This window comes from Notechis scutatus, chromosome 1 (genome assembly GCF_049901735.1).
Source record: "Notechis scutatus isolate UNSWTSFEM ecotype Mainland chromosome 1, rNotScu1.2, whole genome shotgun sequence".
Lineage (NCBI taxonomy): Eukaryota > Metazoa > Chordata > Lepidosauria > Squamata > Elapidae > Notechis > Notechis scutatus.
The window spans coordinates 81,019,948-81,045,151 of NC_142009.1; the positions used below are offsets into that span (position 1 = coordinate 81,019,948).

General features: G+C 40.2%; 1 protein-coding gene across 3 annotated transcripts in view; it reads left to right on the forward strand.

Annotated features, from left to right (window-relative positions):
- Positions 1–25,204, forward strand: part of PRKN (parkin RBR E3 ubiquitin protein ligase) — a 765,942-nt gene that overhangs the window by 735,701 nt on the left and 5,037 nt on the right. For 2 of the 3 annotated variants that reach the window (XM_026675236.2, XM_087969082.1), the window contains one exon: positions 17,175–17,261. The exons of the other annotated variant lie outside the window; for it this stretch is intronic. In XM_026675236.2, the coding sequence (XP_026531021.2) occupies positions 17,175–17,261 (87 nt within the window). The remainder of the gene's footprint in view (positions 1–17,174; positions 17,262–25,204) is intronic. 3 annotated transcript variants of the gene reach the window in all.

Below are 25,204 nucleotides of genomic sequence, written 5' to 3' on the forward strand. Positions count from 1 at the left end.
GGCGAGGTGAGCGCCACAGAAAAGGAGCAACAGAAAAGGCCTTTGCTGCTTCTGCCCCTGCCGCCCCCACCCTGCCGCCGCCGCTCTGCCCCTGCCGCCAACCCCCACCCCACCACCGCCGCCGCTTCTGCCCCTGCCGCCGCCCCCACCCCGCCGCCGCCGCTCTGCCCCCGCCGCAGCTTCTGCCCCCGCTGCCGCTGCTTCTGCCGCCACCGCCCCCACCCCACCGCCGCCGCTGCTGCTTCTGCCCCGCCTGCCCCCACCGCCCCCCCCCGCCACCGCTGCCGCTCTGCCCCCGCCGTTGCTTCTGCCCCCCGCCGCTGCTTCTGCCGCTGCCGCCCCACCCCACCGCCGCCGCTGCTGCTTTTGCCCCCCGCCGCCCGCCGCTTCTGCCCCCGCCGCCGCTTCTGCCCCCCTCGCCGCTTCTGCCCCCGCTGCCGCTCTGCCGCTGCCGCCCCCCACCGCCGCCGCCGCTGCTGCTTTCTGCTCCCGCAAAAAAACCAGGTTGAGTAAAAGGACAATCCTCCTGGATGAATTCAGTCAGATTTCTAGGCAAACACAGCCCAGCGGCGCTCTCATGCCCGCCACGGCAATTGAGCCGCAGTCCTAGCCACACTTTGAGCTCAATTCGACTGACATTCGCAGCGCCCGCCCTGAGCAAACCCCAATGCCTGCCCGCACACGAGATGGCCAACACTGCGCGCTGCCTTTCTCGCAGGAAGCGGGCAAGGCAGGCGCGCAAGGGACGAGGTGGGGGGAGGAGAGAGAGAGAGAGAGAGAAACCAGGCACGCCGAAGTCAAGAGCTCCCGCACCAGACCAGCCTTGCTTGACTATGTTGTTAAAGTTGGAGGCCATGGCCAGAACCAGTTTACCCCGCCGCCGCCTCTTCTGCCGCCGCCGCCGCCCCCCACCCGCCGCCGCCGCTTGCCGCCGCCGCCGCCGCCCCACCTCTGCCCCCTGCCGCCCCAACCCGGCAAAATAAATAATTAATAATTTTATAATTAATAATTTTTATAATTAATAATTTTTATAAACAATAAATAATTTTTAATAAATAATTAATAATAAATAATAAAAATAATTTATAATTTATAATTTGTTATATAATTTTATAATATAATTATTTTATAACAATTTATTATATGTGCGCCCAAACCAAATTTTCATCTTCTAATGTGGCCCAGGGAAGGTGAAAGGTTGGACACCCCTGATCTAAGTAGAGAGTTTGTTCTCGCCTAATCTGAGACTATGAGCAGGGAACAAGAAGAAATAAAAGTATTTCCACTGCTAGTGTCCAGCAGAAATAAGAGTGAAGAGGAATTGAGTCTGCAACTGTGACCGGCAATATTTATGACTAATTTGTCTAAGAGTTTGTACTTCCTTAACCTAAGTATCTCTACTGCTGGTGTCCAGCAAAAATAAGAGTGAAGAGCAATGAAGTTTGCAGCTATGACCTGCAATGTTTATGACTAATTTATCTTCCTGCCTGAAAACAACTGGCATATTTGCACAAGAGCAAGTTTGTTGTAGCACTTGAAGAAAAAGAAAAGAAAAGATAGAACAAGCGGTGTCTTAGGCTTAAGCTGTTGAGAAAGGATGAGGATTTATCAGGTTTTTTTTTAAAAAAGTGGAAGGAATTTTCCCAAAGAGGCAATCAAACAGAAAATCAAACCTGTCAGTAGACTACAATAACAATCAGAAGCAGGAGATAGAATAACAGAGTTGAAAGGGACCTTGGAGGTCTTCTAGTCCAACCCCCTGCTTAGGCAGGAAATCCTACACCATTTCAGACAAATGGTTATCCAACATATTTTTAAAAACTTCCAGTGTTGGAGCATTTACAACTTCTGGGGGCAAGTTGTTCCACTGATTAATTGTTCTAACTGTCAGGAAGTTTCTCCTTAGCTCTAAGTTGCTTCTCTCCTTGATTAATTTCCACTCAATGCTTCTTGATACAGGAGATGTTCTTGTATTGCTGTACTCAAGAAGCTGTTTTCAGAGCCTTGCAAATAAAATAGGCTTTGGGCATTTGGGGAAGAAAATGGATACTGCAAGTCAGAAGAGAAGACAGGGCATTCATAAAGAAGAGGATTCAACCTTATCTTATAAGATGATAAGTAAAAGAACCGTAGTAGTTGGTATCACACATCTCCAAGTAGCTGAAACAAACATACGCATTAGACATATCCAGGGTGGTTCAGGGATATCACAGAACAAGTTCCAAGACTTTTCAAATCTTGAAATTAGCCCTGTCTCCTGATACACATAAAGACAAGTCATAGAAACAACTGCAAACATATCAACATACATTTTGAAAATATTGCAAATAAACTCAAGATTCTGCTATTCTCATCCATCATTCCAGTCTGTGTAAGACCATTAGAAAGGGAAAGGGGGGAAAAGTAAATCACATTAACTCTGCAAATGGTGTAAAAAGGAGAGATTTAGTTTTCAGGAACCATCACTTGATACATCTCCAAAGTTGACTGCTGGCATAAACTGGGTTGCGCTTTACAAAGACTAAAATATATTTAGCTAGAACGTGGCAAGCTGAATCATGTGGGGATAGGAAACAGAAACCTTAGAAAAGTCAAATAAAGGCTTATTGCCTATGGAAAATAGTTGCTGCTGAAATTGGATCACACACATACAAGCAAAAGGCCATTATGCATAGTATGTACATTTGTGCAAGACTTTTCATTGTCTATATAGTAATGCTTAGAGATTTGAAAATAAGCAAGATGAATTTCAGTACTTAGTACAAAAAAGCAAATGTGAGTTTAATGGATACAGTGGAGGCCTGGAGGGATCATTCTGAACTTAAATAAACGGTCAAAGATATCATTTGTTAAAAGAGAAAGAAGCAATAGAAATGGAAGAGATGTGTATTGTATGTTTTTAAAAAAATTCCTGTAAAAAATTTAATGAAGAAACCAAGCACTACTGCAGATAACAACTGGGTAAAAATGAGCAGATGAACACATAAAAGTAATGCTATTAGAATAATAATAGTAGAGTTGGAAGGGACCTTGGAGATCCAATGGTTGTCCAGTTTCTTTTTGAAAGCTTCCAGTGATGCAGCACCCACAATTTCTGAAGGCATTGGTTGATTGCTGTCACTGTTAGGAAATATTGTTGGTGTCTACTATTGCCTGCCTAATCCAGGAGAAGGTATGGATGATACCTAACAATGATAATTGTTAATATTTCAAAGAGCCATATTATAATGATGACAGATTTTAATCACCCTGACATCTATTAGGACACAAACTATCTAGGATGTCAGTCCAGAAAATTCCTGACTTGTGTGCTGAAAACTCTTAGGAAAGAATTAGTTGAGGAATTGGGAGACCTTTAGTAGAAGCATTGTGGACTAACTATATAATGTTGGAATTCTTGATTTTAAGAGAAACTGAAACATTATACAAAATACATAGTTTGGATTTTTTTAAAAACATTCCAAATATCTTGGAATAATTATTGATTACAAAATAAATATGGCATATACTAGTTTAGGGTGTATTCAAAGAATGGTATTGAGTTTGATCAGGGGGTTAGAAACTAAATCCTATTAAGATAAATGAAAAGAGCTTGGAAGCCTTGAAAAATGGCAATTGATGGGTAAACAGGAATTCCTTAAATTCTTGAAAGGATGTGATATAAAGAAAGACTTTCTCAAGTGTAGGAGACAAAAATATTGGATATAAGGTACAAAAAGAGAGATTTTGATTAAATGTTAAAACATATATTCACATAGCATCATATAAGAGCAGGTTGAAAGTGAAACCAATGATCTAAAATAGGACGGACTGTTTATCAGAATTGATTTAATTCAGATTCTTATTCAGGACTTGATGGTCAAAACAATCTTTCAAACTCTGTATTTCTATGGTTCTTTAATTTCTACATTATTTTGCTTCATAGTTATCTAAAACGGACAATCATGTCTACCTCTGATGATGGGAAGGTTACAGGAAATATCCAAATAAAGAGGTTAAAGTACAATTTGACAACCCCTGAAAAAAGCCAGACATGAGTTCAGGAAAGGTGGTTTTGCCCTCTTGTATCTAGGCTAATGGCTTTTGCAACCATGAATGAATAATAAACTATTATGTCAAAGAGAAAGATAGCACAGAGCTGGGTGATTGATTATTAAGCATTTTTAGAAATCCAGAATAAAGCTGGCAAAGCAGAAAGGTGTTAAATGTATGTGTTATTACAGCCCAAATCACTTGAGCTCCTAACAGATTTATATTACTGTAAAATGTAACTGCGAAGTTTTGCAGTTCAGGGAAACTTTAAACTATGTCTGAAACTGGGGAAATGACAAAACAGTTTATTCCCCTCGATCAGGAACCCCAATTTCATACAGACAAATCATAACATTGAATTAATGATCTAAAAAGCTGTTCATTATTTCAGTGGAGACCATTAGATTGATTTTTTAAAAAGATGCTGCAATTTACTTGCTGTGATTTACAACTGAATATCACCTAAATTATAATTTGCTTAATTATTTCTTCATCATATTCTCTATGGAAAGAATAGGCTTTTTCCTGCACCTTAGTTATTTAAAAGTAATAGTAATAACAGCCACAGCAGCAACAACGGAGGAGTGATACGTGTCATCAAGAAACCTGAGATACAAGTAGGAATGAAAACCTTGTGGAAAGAGTGTCAATGTGTGATTAAGGTAGCACGTGGTGATTTTAGGATCAAAGGATCTTTTTTCTTTCTTTTTTCTTTCATTTCCTTGCTGAATGGGAAGAGAGCTAAAGATTCAGTGGCAAAAAAATGGTAGTGAAGGATAACGGTATGATGTCAGCCTGGACTAGTGGTTCTCCCCACCCACACACGTACCCTGAACAGTATTTTAATTTAATATTAAATAAATGCATTGGGAGCAGAGAGGACATCCAGATAAATATTAATACTGGATTGACTAAATTCAGTCCAATTTCATTTTTGTCCTGCTTCTGCCTACTTCTTTCCCTGGGGTGCTTCCTCGTGGATGAGGGGAGGGAGGAGGCATGGCCCATGCAACACGTACGATTAAAAGTCAAGTACAATCCTTGCCTTTTCCAAAGGTTGGGTGATACTGATTTGGTCCTGCTGTCTTTTGCTGTCTCTGGTGCTGCTTTAGACCACTACTGCCACTGACTGTCACAATCTTAAAAATGCAACTCTGTCTCTGGCAGGTCAATACTTGGATGATATAGCAGAAGCTAATATAGAAATATAGCTGCTTGCCAGAGACAGAACTTCCAAAGCGGCCTATGTTTTGGATGATCTCAGGTAAATAAAAGCTGTCATCAAGGAAAGAGATTTTTTTCACAGCATCTCAATTTGCTAAGATTAATTATTGCAAACCTTATTCCCTGGATACCACTCTGACACTCCTCAGCCTGCTTCAGAAGTCACGGTGTCCTTGAAATAGCCATCAGACTTTTCCTATGTGCCATTTTTCTTTATGAGATGGGGTTGTCAGAACCCCTTTTCAGTGTATTAGCTTTCAGTTACCCTGGAATGAGTCCTGACTTTGTTCAGCTCAGCTGAGCTTTTGTATAACAGCTGGTTTATGGATCACTACTGCCATCTTATGGTCAATACACTTTGACAATACCATTTTTCCACTGAGAAGCTATTTGCCTGTGTGCCCAGTGCTGTACCTATAGAAGTGCTTTTTAAATGAAAAAAAGAATAAAACTGAGGCGTCTAATAGTAATACCTGGAATCTAAGTTCAAAGATCCCAGATAAGCAATGTTAGAAGGAAAACTCTATTATTGTGGCCAAATGCTGTACAGAGGGCCTTATGCATCCTCAATGTTTGGCAACATAAGCTTTATGCCATTTTGGCATAATATATTTTGCAGGCTCCAATTTGGATCATGCAACATTATCCTGGGCCACGTATATTTGCTTTCATTCACGACAATGTATTTTGCTAACCAGAGCTTTATGCTATTTTAAATTTAAGATATGTCATATTTACAGGTTAGTTAATAATCTCCTCTAACCACAAGGCTGGGAACGTGGTAGCTCAGTGGCTAAGACGCTGAGCTTGTTGATCAGAAAGGTTGTCAGGGACTGATTCAATTGCTGATTTAGCTAAATCCTTAGGGGATTTTCAAATATTTTCCCACAAATATAAACAAATAAATCCAGTTGATGGATTTTGTTTTTCTGCAAGTTGTCTATTTGGTAGCAGTCAACAAAGACAAGTCCCTCACCTACACCAATGATTTTGTGGTAGAAAACAAAACAGCAAAGAGATTGCATTGCCCGTATTCTGTGTCTGACTAAAACGAAATATTAGCTATGGAACATAAAAGCCCATTGTTTGCACTGGACAGGTAAAGAAACTATGGGAAATAAACAGTAGAAGTAGACTTGTAATGACAGCAGGTAAAACTGGACGGAGGCAAGAAGTATTAAGAGTCTGGGGAAAGATTGTTCAGGGTTCTTAATTTAAATCAACTTGTCAGAATTGTGCTCTGTTAGACTTGCAGGGGTGGGCATCTTTTTTTTTTTCATTTTTGTGTTGGACTGTATTTCTAATAAACTTTTCTACTTGAATTAACCAAACAATAAAGTCTGACAATTTTGTTCCAAGCTCAAAGCAAAATTCATTTATGATTTTGTGCCCTGTTGATACATAAGCTTTTTATAAAAGTGACTTATTAGGGGGTAGTATTTCTCCTATGCAGTATCTATTACAATCCTTACGTTGTAGATTGCAGATGAGTCTTATTTTTCTTGGACTTCAGAAACTGTTGGTTTACTTAAGATGTTTTGGAGAGCTTTACTTGATTTCTATGCTACAATGATACATGTGGTTTTAACAATCTGTTGGTTGTTTCCAATATCTTTTTGTAAGGGAGTATTATTTTTTTCATGCTTGAGTTGGTTGTGCTATAGTGGGTTGAGTGACACTTTTTGATAAAGTTGCGTGTGTATCCATTTTGTTGGAAGATGTTCTTCCAACACCCAGATAAGCAGGGATTAGCGCTAGATAAACAATCAAGCAGAAAATAATACCTTAAATAAGGAAGGGCAGAAGATAAAACCATTCCCTCACCAACACTGGTAGGGTAAGCCACTGTCTATAAACAGAGAGCAAATCCCACACTCACCACCAGTAATGATGTTACCTAGAATGATTAAACACCTGTAAACAAACCACTAAGCTCAGCAAACACCAAGGACTTCACAGTTCAACCCTGAGCTACATTCTGTATATCCTCTTCTACTGGAATACATGGTCTGTTGTGAGTAATAATATTTTAAGAAGTCTGTATAGAAATGAACTTCTGTATTATATGAAGATTTGAATAAGGTAATCAGGATCAATATAAAAATGGGAAGTATGTCTGACCAAACAAGAAGGCATAGGGTCAAGAATAAATGGATACTGAATGAATTTGGGATACAAAATTTTTCTTTCACCCATATTCTTAACAAGACATAAGACATAAGAATTTATTTGTCATTACACTCGCTAGCGGGTGCAACGAAATGAGGTGCTCTTCCACAAAGTAAAACTGGACAAACACCACTAAAAGAAAAAAAAAATTGAACTAAACACAACCAACCATACAATAATCTCTATGCAATTTAAAAATGTAAATACCCCATTACTCTCAGCCATTTAAATTCCACAAAATCTTATGACCCTGCATTCAAACTCAAAACTGCACTTGGATAAAAACTGTTCTTAAATCTGGTCGTCCTTGTTCTTAATACCCTAAATCTCCTTCTCGGTGGTAATAGTTCAAAGAGCTGATGTCCCGGATGGGAGGAGTCATTCAATATATTAAGTATCTCCCTCTTACATCTATTCCTATACAGTTCTTCCAAAGAGGGGAGTGAGCAGCCAATGATGTTTTGGGCCGTCTTGATCACCCTCTGAATTGCCTTTTTCTCTGCCACTGTGCAGCTCGAGAACCATACACAGAGACAGTAGGATAATATACTCTCAATTGAACTCCGATAGAAGGTAGTCAGTAGACCCTCAGCCAAGTTGTTGTTTCCTAAGAATCCTTAGTAAATACAACCGTTGTTGTGCCTTCTTAATTAAAGCAGCGGTGTTTGCGCTCCAAGTCAGGTCATTTGTAATGATGGTCCCAAGAAATTTACATTCCACCACCTGTTCCACACGAACTCCCTCTATATACAGTGGCTGAATGTCTGCTCTTTTTTTCCTATAGTCCACTATAACCTCCTTGGTCTTCTTAATATTAAACAGAAGATTATTATTCTTGCACCAGCGGGATAGCTGTAGTACCTCATCCCGATATGCAGACAAGTACAACGAATAGAAATTTGCCAATGACAGCTATTTCCTTCCCCCAATTAACTAAGGATTACTCTAGCCCTGTGATGGCGAACCTACGACACATGTGCCAGGAGCGGCACGCAGACCCATCTCTGCAGGCACGTGACCGTTGCCCCAGCTCAGTTCCACTGCTTATGCACGCGCACCTCCCGCCAGCCAGCTGATTTTCGGGTATCTGCCGCGCATACGTGGGGGGCGGGGCACAAGCAGGAGACGCGTGTGCATGCACAGGGGTCATGGAGAGTACGGGGGGGATCATGCGTGCATTGCATTATGGGTGCAGGCACACATGAGCACTCTTGCGCGCATACGCACACACTTTCGGCACATGATGACAAAAAGGTTAGCCATCACTGCTCTAGCCTTAAGCCCAAAGATCTTCTTTATTTATTTTATTTGTCAAAAGCTTACAATATAACAGAAATAAGAATAAACTTAAGTTTAAATACAAGAAACAGGAACTAATAATTGGGGACAATAGGACAGGGACGGTAGACATGATTGTGCGCTTATGCACACCCCTTCTTGCTTTCTGCCCCCTGCAGCTGGAATTTAGAAGTGGTTTTCTCTCTAGCAAAAATGTTCCCATCCAGCTATCATGTGTAAAAAAAGGACCATGGGAGGGGAGAGATCCATGGCACTGTTTGTTAAATGATATAAGTAATGCAAGTGGTAATTTAACCCCAAAGGACCAAGGGAGTTTTATGGGACTGAGACTTCTAATGAAAAAAAAAAAAGATGTACTGCTAACTCACCTATCTTCCCTTAATCTGACACTTGTTTCTTTTATAATTCATGCTGTGCTGTAATACAGAAATGCTTAATGCCTTTCCGCCAAGGAAAGCCTATTTATTCTGACAAACCTATCAACCCTCCAGGTTGTTCTTCCCCCATGGAACTGATTTCACATCTCCTCTGTTATCTAATAAGATGTGAAGACAGTTTTTGATCTTGCCCTGAGATCAACCTTATTTTCATTGAAAGCAGTGCCATGAGGTATTTCAAAGAATAACTCCCAAATCAAACCAAGATAGATGGATGGATGGATGGACGGACGGAGATAGATAGATAGATAGATAGATAGATAGATAGATAGATAGATAGATAGATAGATATAGATATAGATATAGATATAGATATAGATATAGATATAGATATAGATATAGATATAGATTAGATAGATGATAGATAGATAGATAGATAGATAGATAGATAGATAGATAGATAGATAGATAGATAGATACCTAATACAAAAGCTTGCAAAGGAAAACTCTAGTAGTTGCTCCTACCTTATTGTGATGCTCTCCAAACAGCAGACTAACGTTGGGTCTTTACCAGAGACTTCAAGCTTTTACTTTTGCAGCCTAACAAAACTGCTAAAAACAAAGAGTGTTGGTGAAGGACTTAATGGCCGATAGCTAGCAGCGAGGAGATGCATTTGGAAGACTTGTAAATTAGGCAGCTTCCGTGAAGGTTGGAGATACAAACAGGCAATGTTAGGCATTCTGGGACTCCCTTAAACTTGATATTTCAGACTGCAGCTTAGTTTAAAAAATGTATTGGCCCTATAGCCCCCGGTCCATGGACAGGCAGTGGTCCACAGCATGCCAGAAACTGGGCCACCCAAACAAGTGTAAAGACCCATCTGCGGGATGCAGGCAGGACATGAAGCCCCACCCGCTCCAGTCTACAGAAAAACCTCTCTCCATGGAACCGGTCCCTGGTGCTCAAAAGGTTGGGGACCACTGGCTTAGGTAGAATAATGATCCTCTAGAAGGAATATTGTGTATCTGGTAATATGTGCTTGATTTTCAGTCTTTTGCAACCAGAAATATTGAAATGAATGGAGCTCAAACGTTCAAATGATAACAAGAGGCTAGAAGCTTTTATAACTAACCAACATTCCTACAGACATAACCATCATGCCAATCTCTTTTGAGCTAAACAATGTTACATACATAGTAACCTTGGACAAGATAGGTAGCATACAAATCTAACAAAATAAATAAATAAATAAATAAATAAAACAGCAAATAAATAAATAAGAATTAAAGGCAGCAGATAAGGAAATAAGTTGTAGATAGAATAGAATAGAATAGAATAGAATAGAATAGAATAGAATAGAATAGAATAGAATAGAATAGAATAGAGTTGGAAGGAACCTTGAAGGTCTTCTAGTCCAACCCCCTTCTCAGGCAGGAAACTCTAAACAGACAAATGGTTGTCCAAGCTACTTTCACTTAGGCCAATGCCATTCACTGTACCTCTGCATACATTTTTTAAAATCCTCCTGGAAAATCATCCATCTGAGCCATTTATCGCTTCATTGGCATTTGTTACAGAAACATCCACCTCTCTTTTGTTAAGGTTCCTATAAACTCCAACTAACCATAACTTCTTCATTATCTCATTTCCTTTTCTCTTTATATATAGGTAACCCTCAACTTAACCACCACGACTGAGCCCAAAATTTCTGTTGCTAAGTAAAACATTTCGTTACATGAGCTTTGCCCCATTTTACGACTTTTCTTGCCACGTTGTTAATGAATCACTGCTATTATTATTACCTTTATTGTCAGAGTACAACATGTGCACAATGAGATTGGCTGAGCCTCCCTTACACCCCCAACACAGGGGTCCCTAACCCAGTCCCAATCTTATTATGCTATGTGACCTTGTTGCACAACACGCCCGCCCTGCAAGTATCATACTATGTTGACATGAAGTTATTTTCCGTTCAGGAGTCTGACAGCTGGTAAGTTAGTAACACAGTTGTTAGGTGAAACTAGTTTCCCCATTGATTTGGCTTATCAGAAGTTCGCAAAAGGGGATTACATGACCCAGGGAAACTGCAACCGTCATAAATACAAATCAGTTGCCAAGCATCTGAATTTTGATCATGGGACAATGAGGATGCTGCAGTGGTCCTGAGTGTGAGAAAAAAGGTCATAAGTCACTTCTTTCAGTGACATTGTAACTTTGAACCGTCACTAAATGAACTATTTTAAGTCGAGGAGTATCTGTATTTATTTTGCAGTTTGACTTCCCTTCCTTCTATACAGGTAGTCCTCGATTTACAGCCATTCATTTAATGACCAGTCAAAATTACCACGGCACTGAAAAAAGTGACTTAAGACCTCTCCTCTCACTTACAACTGTTGCAGCATTCCCACAGTCAATCAAAATCTGAGTGCTTGACAACCAGCACATCGGGATCAAAATTTGGGTGCTTGACAACCAGCACATCGTTATGAGGATTGCAGCATCCCAAGGTCATAAAATCCCCATGCAACCTTCTCAGCCAACTTCCAATAAGCAGAAATCAATGGGGGAAGGCAGATTCACTTAAGAACCATGTGCTTCATTTAACAACCATGGCAAAAAAAAAAGTCATAAAATCAGGTGCTGTCCGCTGTTCACTTAACAAATGCCTTGCCTAACAATGGAAATTTTAGTTCCAAGTGAGGTCGTAAGTTGAGGACTACCTTTATGACCTAAGGCCGTGATGACGAACCTATGGCATGCATGCCGGAAGTGGCATGCAGTGCCATTTCTGCCTGCATGCGAGCCATCGCCCGGAACAGATTCACTGCACATGCGCGCGCACCTCCCATCAGCCAGCTGATTGTTGGGTATCTCTGCGCATGCATGGGGGCAGGGCACATGCGGGGGTCAAGCATGCATGCCCAGGTGGAGCAGGGGGTGTCGCACGCACATTGCATTATAGGTGCAGGCACACGCACTTCTGGCACGCAACAACGAAAAGCTTAGCCATTACTGACCTAAGGACTTCTAAGGATTCTTTTCATAGTGGTCATGTGGCTTGGTAAGTGACTTATTTTATTTCAATCAATCAATTTATATAGCTGCCCATCTCATATACATGACCCTGGGCAGAGGATGATAAAGTAATATTGATGATACTTAAAATACACTGCGTGGAATGATGTCAGCTAATGGAACAATGTTCTCTTGTATCACCCCATATCTGGAAAATTGCATTATCACTGCAAGTTCAGTTGTGTAGTGGAGGAGTTCTGTAGAAGAGATTCAACATGATGCAAAATAAAGGGTAGTACAATCACTTGAGCAGATATAAGTAGCATTATATAATACTGGAAATAGACCCGTCATTTGTGGTAAATTTTATATATATATACATATACATACATACATACATACATATACATACATATATATATATATATATATATATATATATATATATATATATATATATATATATATATATATATATACATACATACATACATACATACATATATATATATATATATATATATATATATATATATATATATATATATATATATATATATATATATATATATATACACACACACATATAGTCTTTAGATCAACTTATCAAAACTGAATGTCTTACCTCAGAAGTTGCACCACACCTACCGTGTTTCTCATATAATAAGGCCGGGTCTTATTTTTTTTTGAGCCCCGAAAAAATGGCTAGGCCGTCTTAATTCCCCACCCCCCCTTGCATCTTCGGGTGGGCGGGCGGCAATGGCTTGGATGTTGACCTCGGCGTTGGTGGGACACTTTGTATCAGGGTCAACGCAGGCAGCACCATATCCGGGTGTGCAACAAAAGTACTTCCTAACGGAAAGCCCCCCCACCATTCCCCCCATTTCGCATGTTTTAATATAGGCCTTAATTTGGGGGGAGGGGCTTAATTTCATTTCATGCCTATAAAACATGCTGGGACTTCCTATTGGGGGAGGCCATATTGTTGGAGAAACAGGGTACCATATTTGCACAATGGAAAAGTTGCGTAAACCTTAAATTTAGTTACTACTGTTTCTCCTTCAATATGTTTTCTTAATACTTGACTTTTAATTTGTTCAATTTTGCATAGGGAAGTGACCTAATGACCTTCTAGATAGCATAAGTGTCAGTTTGCTTTTGACTATGCAGTGGTGAAAAAAAGAATGTAAGAAGCAAAGAAACAGGACACCGTGTACATATTAAAACCAATAGAACAGAATATCCGTAGTTCAGAGATCCCAAAATACGAAAGCTTTTATTATAGATTAAGAGAAAGGAAAAAAAGGCATGTTCTAAAATAAAAAGAAGGGTCAATGAAGACCAACATCACTGACCACCCTATGAGAGTTGGTGTGTTAAGAGAAGTACAAAAGCAAAGGTGTGTGGTAAGGTTGTGGGACAGAAGCCTGAGTTTATTACTAGAAATCAAGGGGCAAAAGGACTTATTGCTTCTCTCCTTAACTCATCAATTTTCAAAAATAAAATCTATAAAAGAAAACCTCAACTTCTCCAGAGAAGGATTGTGACCCGTTAAAAGTGTTGATGGACGTGCCCTGGCTTAACAGATATGAATTTAAACAGGAAAGATGGTTTTGTTTCTTCAACATGTCATATCTAGAGAGGGATCTACTTATGAATAGGTTACATTCCAAAAGGATTTTGTTCGCAATTCTGATAAGCAAAGAAAAATCCACGCACAGTACAGCCCTTATCTTACAGTCCATGAGCAGATCTGAGGACACTATGCAAGTGGAAATGATGCGAAAGTGGGGAAGGGTTAGCAGTAGCATTTAGCTTTATATCTGTCCCATAGTGCTTTACAGCACCCTCTGGGCGGTTCACAATAGAGAAGCATTATTTGCATATTGCTCCCAACGTAGGACAACAATGCGAGACCTCATTTTACCGACCTCGGAAGGATGGAAGGCTGAGTCAACCTTGAGCCCCATCAGGAGCAAACTCCAGGCTGCGGGCAGAGTTAGCCTGCAACCCTGCTTTAACCCACTGCACTACCAGGACTATAAGTGGCATGTCCGTGGGGGGGATTCAAAAATCCCAGCAACTGGTTTGCTGCTCAGTTGTTGGGTGGGCATGGCCTACCGGAAATTCCGGGAGGGCCATTTTTCATCTTCCCAAGGGTCCAGAGGCTTCCCTCAGGCCCCTGGGAGGGCAAAAATGGCCTCCCCCAGGCTCTGGAGGCCCTCCAGAAGCCGAAAACAGGCCATTTCCAGACTTCTGGTACTTCCAGAAGGCCCATTTCCCCCCCCCCCCCAGAGCCTCCGCGTGGACCCTGCACTTACCTGCATCGAAAATGGGCCACGTGGAGACTCCTGGGAGAGGTGTGGTAGGCAGGGCCAGCCAGTCAGTTCAAATACCAGTTCAGTGAACCAGATGCAAATTTAAAATCTGGTTCACCTGAACTGGTCAGAATCGGTAGAATACCACCCCTGGGCATGTTATAAACTCACCCTTTCCTGTTTTCTACTGACTTCCAGGATCTTCTGACTGGAGTCATGGACAGGTTTGTTCATCTCAGCGAAAGTTTGCAACTCAAAAGCTCTTAACTAGAGGAATGTCCGTACTAGAAAATGTACCGCTCAAATCTTTCAAAGGGGAACAACATTGAAAAGTTCATTGCAGTCAGGTAGTTGGGCCTCAACCTTTCAGCCACTCCAGGCAAAGGATGTTGTAAAAAAGTCGGCAGGTTGTCCTGTTTCACTTTGCATAAGCATCATTTTTTGCAGCACTGCAATGAATTGTGATTTCATACGGTACTTAAAGTGACAACAGGAGCATGACAGAGTGCAAAATGGAACTGCAAAGATGTGACATGAGGCAGATAAACATTTTAGTGTGTCAAGTTGTGCTGATATGTCTATTCATTATATGCAAGAGCCAACACTGTATCAAAACATCAGACGTATTTCATCAGCTCGGCTTGTCAGTGTAGTAAGGAGCTGGAAAAAAAATATTTTGGTATTCCTGTGGTGGGTCAGGATGTTCTTCAGAATGGCCAGGAGAATACTTTAATTGATATTTCACTTTATTTCTTTTTTTATTTTCTCTAGACAACAAGGATAATAATTAGGAAACGACAGTGCAGGGATCATAGTTCCATGTCAAGGCGGGTTTCTGTCTTATAAAGAAGTAGGCAATACACATGAGGGTAATTTTTAGATAGTTCTGTTTATTCAGAGCTATCATCTACAATTTTACTAAGTGGTTTTAAAACAGAAGTTGCCGACTGATAAGAGGAAAAAATAAACGGGCTCTCCATCTTTGACAACACAACTCCATGTTTGCTGCTGTTCACAGACATTAGAAAATGGGGCAGGTAACAAAAGAATAAACCTAATTGAATTGTAGGATATGACCAGGCTGAGCTCAAGGGAGGGGTCAAGTGCATCATCAGTCATGAGTCCCCTCACATCCACAAGAGATCTAAGTCCAGCCCATCTTGAATTCATTTTACACTTATCTGCCACCAATTTGGTTTGGCCGTTAGTAGTTCAGGTTCTTAGAGAGACCTTAAGCTCAATGCTTCCATTTCAGAGGTGGTATTCAGCAGGTTCTGACCAGTTCTGGAGAACCAGTAGTGGAAATGTTGAGTAGTTTGGAGAACTGGCAAATACCACCTCTGACTGCCCTGCCCCCATCTATTCTCTGTCTCCCGAGTCCCAGCTGATCGGCTGCGTCTTCTTTTGTTGCCCTGCATAGGAGAACGGAGCTGGAAAGCAGGTTAGTGGGGTGCAGAGGAAATGGGGATTTTGCAGTAATCTTCCCCCAGGAGTGAGGAGGCAATGGAGATTTTACAGTATCCTTCCCCTGCCATGCCCACCAAGCCACACCCACCAAGCCATGCCATTTCCACCAAGCCATGCCCACAGAACCGGTCGTAAAAAAATTTGAATCCCACCACTGTTCCATTTCATCACCTTTAAAGCCCTTCATGGCATGGTCCAGGTTATTTGAGGGACCGTATCACCCTATTGGGATTGGCCCATCCTACTCATGCCGGCAAAGGAGGCATGCTCCGGGTCCTGTTAGCCTGATTATTTTGGCTGGTGGGGTCCAGGAGGAGGGCCTCCTTGGCTGTTGCTCCTGTCCTCTGGAACACCCTGTAAGGACCTAAAGATGTGGCTCTGCCAGTTGGCTTGGGACTCCAGTGGAGGAACAGCACAATGGAGGTGATTGATTGAGCAATAACAGATCCCATCTCCCCCACCCCACCCACTCCATGTGGCCTTAGGTTTTAATGTCAGATTCTAAATTTTTATGTTTTAATTGTATTTCTTTATTATATATTTATTTAATTGTATATATAATTGTAAGCCACCCAGAGTTACCCTATGGTAAGGTGGGCAGCCAATAAATTTTATAAACAAACAATCCAACAAACTGCCTGGATCTTCTGATTTCCTTAGTGAAAGATAGCAGTCTGGATATGTTTATCCTGAAGGAGCCACTGATTACTTTAGAGAATCACTGTAGGAATCCTGAGTTGCTGGAATCTCATCTATTTCTCATCTGCCCCTATTATTAGGAAAATGCAATATTTATTGGCAGATGGTTTTGACTCATGGCTATGTTCTCCCCTGTTCTCCAGTGTTTCCAAAATTCTAAGATATCATAGTTATGGAAAAGTTTCGGGAGAACTTTTGTGTGCAGCTAAGGAACCCAAGACGAAGTTTTCCCTCTGCCCCAATTTTCTCATGATGTTAATCTCAGAAACTCGCCCTAGGAAACAGACTGACTTTTCAAATACTTCTCCCCCCCCAAAAAATTTTTTATAAGCTGTTTTATGTTATAAATCTTAGTGCTTCCATGTATAAAAGGAAAAGAGTATTTTTGGGGCAATAGCATTTTTCATTTGAGAAAAGTACATATTAATGAGCAGGCTATGTGATCAGATGGACGATAAATAAGAAATTATGAGAATTTAATGGTATAAGAAGAGTGGTAGATCATCTGAAAATGCTATGGCTGTCATATCTCCCCTTGATTACTAATATTTGTTTATATTTTTCTTTTTTCAGTTTGTGTTCTGCCGTGAATGTAAAGAAGAATACCATGAAGGGGAATGCCATAGCTTTTTCAAAAGTCCAGGAGCCACCGCTCAAATGGTAAATATATCCCACATCCATAGCATCTCAGAAAATTAACTAAAAGATCATGGGGGCTGGGTTGATAAATCAAGAACAGAGACAATCAGGGCCTTGGTGGGAAACATCATGTGGACAAAAAGAGAGAAGATTCTGCTGTAAACATATGTTTCCCTTTCAGAAGTCCTAAGTGTTAGTTACTGGTATTAGCTCTTAACCAGAGTCTTGATGGCACAGTGGTTAGAATACAGTACTATAGGCTAGTTCTGCTGACTGCCAGGAGTTTGATTCTAACCGGCTCAAAGTTGACTCAGCCTTCCAGCCTTCCAAGTTTGGTAAAATGTGGGTCCAGATTGTTGGGGGGCAATATGCCGATTCTGTAAACCGCTTAGGATGGTAAAGTACTATGTAGCAGTATATAAGTCTTAAGTGCTGTTGCTATACATATCATAGGTGGAACTCAGAAGTAGTTATTAAGACTTTAATAAAGTCATGAAACTTACATGGGATTTCCAACATATACAGACAGACATCTGCTCAGAAAGCGAGTTTTTTTAAAATCTTTACCATTATAGTATTCAGATTTTTTGAGAAAATGACTAATGGGACTTTCATAAACTTTTCCTATGGAGAAGCATGAAAGTTTATGCTTGATGTACTTTCTTTCACATTCTTCCTCTTTATAGCCCAAGGTTAATTCTTCATCCTACAGAACCAATGCATAAATCAGCACAGTGAACAGCAAGCACAAATGTCATCTGCATGATGAAGATTATAAAAACTGATGGGGAAAAAGTAATTCGATTTTTATTTTAAGGTATTTAAATTTGTACTTTCAGATAGAGCTGTGCAGTGCTTCAGATTAAATTCCAAAAACATACTTTGGAATATTCAGAGGCACAAATATAACACCCATTTGCTACCGTTTAAAGCTGCTATATCTATATCATTTTTTTTTGGATTTGAATCCAAAGAGTTGCACAGTGTTACTTCGAAACAAATAAGCAAGCTAGGAAGTTTTTTCCCCCGTTTCTTGAAATAAAGCAATGCAGTCCTTCAGTCAATAAATGCAAACAAAAATGCACACATTTGCAAAACACTGTGCATAGAATGAGATAAATTATATTTAAAAAGGGGGGGGGGTGTTAAAGAAATTTTGTGGTGCAGAAAACATATCTTTAACTGGCTTTTTGGGTCTATTTAATACTGATATCTTATACAGGAACTTTCTTTTTCCAATTTGCTGCTGTTCATCAATTTTCAATTACCTCACTGCTAGAAATATTTTAATGTTTGGAGATTTAAAAAGGGATGCTTTATATATAAACAAGGATTGAACTGATCATTATCTCTAATAGTCACAATAATACTGAGTTCTGTTCACTCTGTAAAGATAAGTGCCAAACGGAGCAAATTTATTTTAATTTAGGTCAAGATAATGTAAGGATTATTTTAAAAGCCAAGCAGCCAACCAATTTATATTTCAAACATAAGCAAAGAGAAGTTCCTAATGTGCACTTTTATGTTTCATACTGGGAAGTTTTCTTTTTATTTCTTAAAAAAATCATGCTGAAATGAAGAAATAATTGAGTTGATAACCTTACCAAGTTATCAAGTTAATTCTTGGACTTTAGCACAGGGCTGCATACAGTTGCTCGATTCCTAGAAAATGCCGGGATCCAAATTAAACCACATTATTCATTAAGCAAATCAGAATCCAAGTATCCTTGGATCCTGATTCTTTATCTGTTATCAGTTCTGGGAGAAACAGATCAAGACCTGAGGGGCATATCTGAGACATAGCTGATTTTGAGAGATGGAAGTACAGCCGTTTTATACTATCCATAGCTCATGAGTTCCTCTTCAGAAAGGAGAATAAGAATTCAGCTGGTAATTATAGCAAACAATCCTTTCTGTTCATATTTGGATAAGTAAACAGCGTGTTAATGCTTTTAGTATTGTGTTTCCAATGTTGCTTTGTCCTAGCTATGCTAATCATCCAAAGAAGGGAAAGGCAAGGGGGAAATTGATTAAATGAGCTCTGCCATCTTCCATACCAAATCATTCTGAAATTACTGTAGCCCTACCACACTTTTCCCTATGTTGTCTTTACCCTCAATCCTAAATTCAAAATGCTACCAGAATGGAAGCATGATCACTCCTTGGTAGAGCTTCACCAGTGCTAGACAAAGCTCAGCAGATGAGGCAAAGAGACCCATAAAAGTGTGGGTGTGGGTGTGGGTGGGTGTATGTATGTTCCAGCATAACTCTGGAATACCTAGAGTAATTTCAACCAAACTTGGTACACAGATGACTTACCCTCTGGAAACAAATACTGTGAGGGTAAGACACTCCTAACATACCTCAGGAGTGTATGCCTTAAAATGGCTTCTACTGTACAGCACAGTGGACTTGTCATGGTAACGGCTTCACAATACTCCACAAAGGGGCTCACTCTCAGCCCTCCAAGGAAACATCAGGCGATTGGCCAAGTGTAATCAAACGCTACAAAAATGAAACACCAGCGTAGACAATAAACTTCCGAGGAGAGGAATAGAAGACTTGTGATGCTGCACGAGAGACAGTACAATAGTGTGAGTCCCGATTACAGGATTTTCCTATCTAATACAGGATTGGGATAAATAAATACCCGAGCAACGCCGGGTTATCGGCTGGTATGAGATAAGGATACCCAGGAAGTAAATACACAGGAGCATCTGTCCATTCTGACTGCATTAAAAATATGCTTTGTCTTATACTAATTAAACCTGGTCGTAGAAATGTTATGTTATACAATTAAATTATGCATATTTAAATCAATTTATTCAATAGCAGGAAAAAGGTTATGAAATTGAACTTTGGTATATACAATCCAAATTTCAGAAAGCTCTTCCAGTTGGGATCCCCAACAGTAAAATTCTTGTTAAGGTTTTTTAAAAAGAGATAAATTTAGTGATACAATTGACAAATGCCCTTTCCATCTTGTATTATTTATTATTTATTTTTTTTGTCTTCTTTCTCTTGGTCACTGAAAAGCCAAGTATCTTTTTACCATAAAAATATACCATTGTGATTTCTGTTGCCCTCTTGTTAGCTTTCAGTTCCTGGTATCAAGGGGGTTCATGGGGCCCAGAATGATTTTTTTTAATTAAAAAGATAATAGGGGAGCCAGTGCTTGCTTATTTATTGATTTGATTCAAGAGAGACTTGTTAACAACGAATGCCAGGCAGCCATAAAGCCTCATGGGAGGTGGGAAAAGTCACTTCCCAGGCACACATTGGCGAATCCAACCTGGCATTAAGCAGGCACCAAGGTATATCTCCCATGGAGTGGTAGGATGGACCAATAGCTAAGCTGCTCAGTATATTATAGGGCTCCTATTGCTTCATCAGAGGATGAGAGGAACTGTATGGGTAAGTCACAGAGAGAGAAAGTCGTTCTGGGACCTAATTAACCATCTGTCTGAAACTAGAGAACCTGATAAAACAACTGCAGCATAGCACATGTGGCTAAATCTCCTGAATATCACAATTTGAGAGAGAAAGATAAGGAGGTGTATTGGGACAGTGCGGTTTTTCAAACAGCGGGTGATAGAAAAGACAGATTGTATTTGCCATATGTATTTGCCATATATTTGCCATTATATTGACAGGAAATAATCACATACATATTTTAGCTTGATCTGGATCATCATTTAAGTGAATCCCATTGAAATGAAACCAGATGCTTTGGTGATACTTTGTTCAATATTATAATTTAGATATAAATATGGATCCCTAGAGCACAACCCCATCTAAGTAAACTACACAAATAGAATCCTATTTTTACAAGCACATTCCCCCAGCTCTTTTGAGGTAATAATATCAAGCTTGTCTCTTTTTTGAGTACTTTTTTGAGGAAGCAGATCAAGGAGCTGTGGTTTTGTTGTATAAACTAAGAGATGGGCAAAAAAAAAATTGCACAAGGTGATTAACCTGGTCAGCCACTAACACGGTTCAAACATCCTCCCTCAGAGTTCTAGAACTACAAGTAGTCCTTGACTTAACAACAGTTCATTTAGTGACCGTTCAAAGTTACAATGGCACTGAAAAATGTGTCTTGTGACCATTTTTCACACAACCATTGCTGCATCCCCATGGTCACATGATCAAAACTCAGATGCTTGGCAACTGGTTCATATTGATGATGGTTGCAGTGTCCTGGGGTCATGTGATCACCTCGTGTGACCTTTTTACAAGCAAAGTCAATGGGGAACTTGAGACTTTCAAGAAGTGAAAAATAATGGCAGATAGGAAAGCACTCCAGAGGGTTAATGTCATTGGCTAGAAGATCATTGGTTGCCCTCTCCTCTCTTTGGAAGAGTTTTATAGCTCCCGCTGCCTTAAGAAAGTTCAAAACATTCTCAAAGATCCATCTCATCCTGGGAACCCTTTTTTTGAACTATTACCATCTGGCAGATGGTACAGAATAATAAAAACAAGGACAAATAGGCTGAAAAACAGCTTCCATCCCAGAGCAGTAGCTCTTTTGAATTCTATTGTGTAGTGCAATGTTGGTGTGGTGTCGGGGGTTTCCGGTTCAATGTGTGGAGTATGAAGGATGTGTGTTTGTGTTTATTTTCATGGTCATGATGTGCACTGAAGATGGGGTTTGATTTCGTTGTATGAGGTGCAGTGACAATAAAGTAAACTAAACTAAACTAAAGAGACTGGACTCTCATCTGTCAGAAATAGTGTAGGGTTTCCTGCTTGGGCAGCGGGTTGGACTAGATGACCTACAAGATCCCTTCCAACTCTGATTATCTGTTATCTGGGATCCAGATTCACTTAACATCCATGTTACCAACTTAACCAATGAAGTGGTTCACTTAACAATTGGAGCAAGAAAAATCGTAAAATGGGGCAAAACTCACTTAACAAATGTTTTACTTAGCAACACAAAATTTTGGCTCAATTGTGGTCGTAACTAACAGTTTTACAGAAGCTGAATACAGAATACAGATTCTGAATATAAAATCTCCTTGCTCATCCCCTGCTGGTAATCTATGAGCCTTTGCGCTAGGGAGGCTTAATGAGGCTGGCCTTTCAATTTCATGTTATCTGATGCCCATGATGGCTGATCAGGTCCTTGACATCAAATCAAGTTCTACTGTATAAGATCCAAATCAAGGTCAGAACTATTTGAAGTGGAGAGAAAAAAATATTTCTTCATCCTACAGTTGTCCTGAGTTTAACATATCTGCATGATAATCTTGTCTATGGCCAATTATAGGAACATATCCATCAGCCATTCAGTAACCTTCTCTGTCTTCCTCTGATTTCCAGTTATTTTATTATGCTCTTTCTTTCACTTCATGCAGTCTTCATATCTTGCACATGGTGGCACTGTACTACTGAAGAAAAGTAAGGGGACCCCTTTCCGAAACCAGCCAGTGATTTTCTTATAACCTGTGCATTAATCCTGAATATTTTACAAAGTAGAAAATTACATGTTAATCGTTCGAATGATTGGAGGGGGAAGTGAGGGAAGCTTTCTCTTCATCAATAGGATTTTAAAGAAATAGTTAGTTTTGTGTATGTCATAAACCCAGAGTTGTCTTTGAAAAGATAACCACATAACCAATGCAAAATTCCTTTTCCAGGACATATTGTCATGTTTTCCAGGCGCGCATTATGCTTATAGGTAGGTAGGTAGGTATTGAATTTATATAGCAGCCCATCTCTCTTGCATGTGACTCTGGGAAGCACACCCAGTTAAAGACAAACTAAATACAGGTGAAACTCAAAAAATTAGAATATCGTGCAAAAGTTCATTTATTTCAGTAATGCAACTTAAAAGGTGAACCTAATATATGGGATAGACTCATTACATGCAAAGCAAGATAGTTCAAGCCGTGATTTGTCATAATTGTGATGATTATGGCTTACAGCTCATGAAAATCCCAAATCCACAATCTCAGAAAATTAGAATATTACATGCAATCAATAAAACAAGGATTGTACATAGATATCGGACCTCTGAAAAGTATAAGCATGCATATGTATACTATGCATACTTTGTTTGGGCCCCTTTTGCAGCAATTACTGCCTCAATGCGACGTGGCATGGAAGCTATCAGACTGTGGCACTGCTGAGGTGTTATGGAAGACCAGGATGCTTCAAAAGCAGCCTTCAGCTCTTCTGCATTGTTCGGTATCATGTCTCTCATCTTTCTCTTGCTAATGCCCCATAGATTCTCTATGGGGTTCAGGTCAGGTGAGTTTGCTGGCCAATCAAGCACAGTAATTCCACAGTCATTGAACCAGGTTTTGGTGCTTTTGGCAGTGTGGGCAGGTGCCAAGTCCTGCTGGAAAATGAAGTCAGCATCCTTATAAAGCTCGTCTGCGGAAGGAAGCATGAAGTGCTTCAAAATCTCCTAGTGGACAACTGCGTTGACCCTGGACTTAATGAAGCACAGTGGACCAACACCAGCAGATGACATGGCTCCCCAAATCAACACAGACTGTGGAAACTTCACACTGGACTTCAAGCATCTTGCAGTGTGTGCCTCTCCATTCTTCCTCCAGACTCTGGGTCCTTGGTTTCCAAATGAGATGCAAAAGTTGCTCTCATCAGAAAAAAGGACTTTGGACCACTGAGCAACAGACCAGCTCTGTTTTTCTTTAGCCCAGGTAAGACGCTTCTGACGTTTGTTGTTCAGGAGCGGCTTGACAAGAGGAACACGACATTTGAAGCCCATGTCCAGGATCCATCTGTATGTGGTGGCTCTTGATGCACTGACTCCAGCCTCAGTCCACTCCTTGTGAAAGTCCCCAACACTTTTGAATGGCCTTCTCCTGACAATCCTTTCCAGGCTGCGGTCATCCCTGCTGCTTGTGCACCTTTTTCTTCTACACTTTTCCCTTCCACATAACTTTCTATTAATGTGCTTTGATACAGCACTTTGGGAACATCCAATTTCTTTTGCAACTACCTTTTGAGGCTTTCCCTCCTTGTGGAGGGTGTCAATGATGGTTTTCTGCACAACTGTCAGGTCAGCAGTCTCTCCCATGATTGTGATTCCTACTGAACCAGACTGAGAGACCATTTAAAGGCTCAGGAACCCTTTGCAGGTGTTATGGCTTAATTAGCTGATTAGAGTGGGACACTTTGAGCCTAGAATATTGAACCTTTTCACAATATTCTAATTTTCTGAGTGTGGATTTGGGGTTTTCATGAGCTGTAAGCCATAATCATCTCAATTATGACACACCACGGCTTGAACTATCTTGCTTTGCATGCAATGAGTCTATCTCATATATTAGGTTCACCTTTTAAGTTGCGTTACTGAAATAAATGAATTTTTGCACGATATTTTAACTTTTTGAGTTTCACCTGTAATCAACATAATTTATTATAAAATTTACCATTTCAAATGTTATACTAAAAGACCTGGCACGTTGATGTTCTGACAACTCAGCCATCACCTAGAGATAACCTCCCCCTCCCTACCGGTTAAATGGCATAACCAAAACCACAGGAAGAAAGCAAACAGCACAGAGGACATCCTTCTTAGCAACTGAGATAAGCAAGAAACAGCACCAGATAAACAATCAAGGTGGAAAAAAGCAACAAAGAAGTTCTCAAGGAACAAACCACATTCCTAGAGTTTCTTCTCATTCGTGGACATTCCTGGGAGAATTCATAACGTGCCCTTAGAATAGACTTCCATTTGAGAATAGCTGATGAACATTAGTGAAGTTATTCTAAGTACAGTTTCTCAACAGATGAGTAGAACGAACTGAAAATCCAGAAATGGTGAAGCTGGTTAAACTCCTAAAGTAAGTTGTCAGATTACAGTGTAATTTACTGCATACCTATCCAGAAGAAAGTATTATTCAAATGTATATGTAGGTAAATGCACATAGGATGGTAACCTATCCTTTTCTCCATACGGCCTTCAGAACCTTAAACACTCTGAGCTT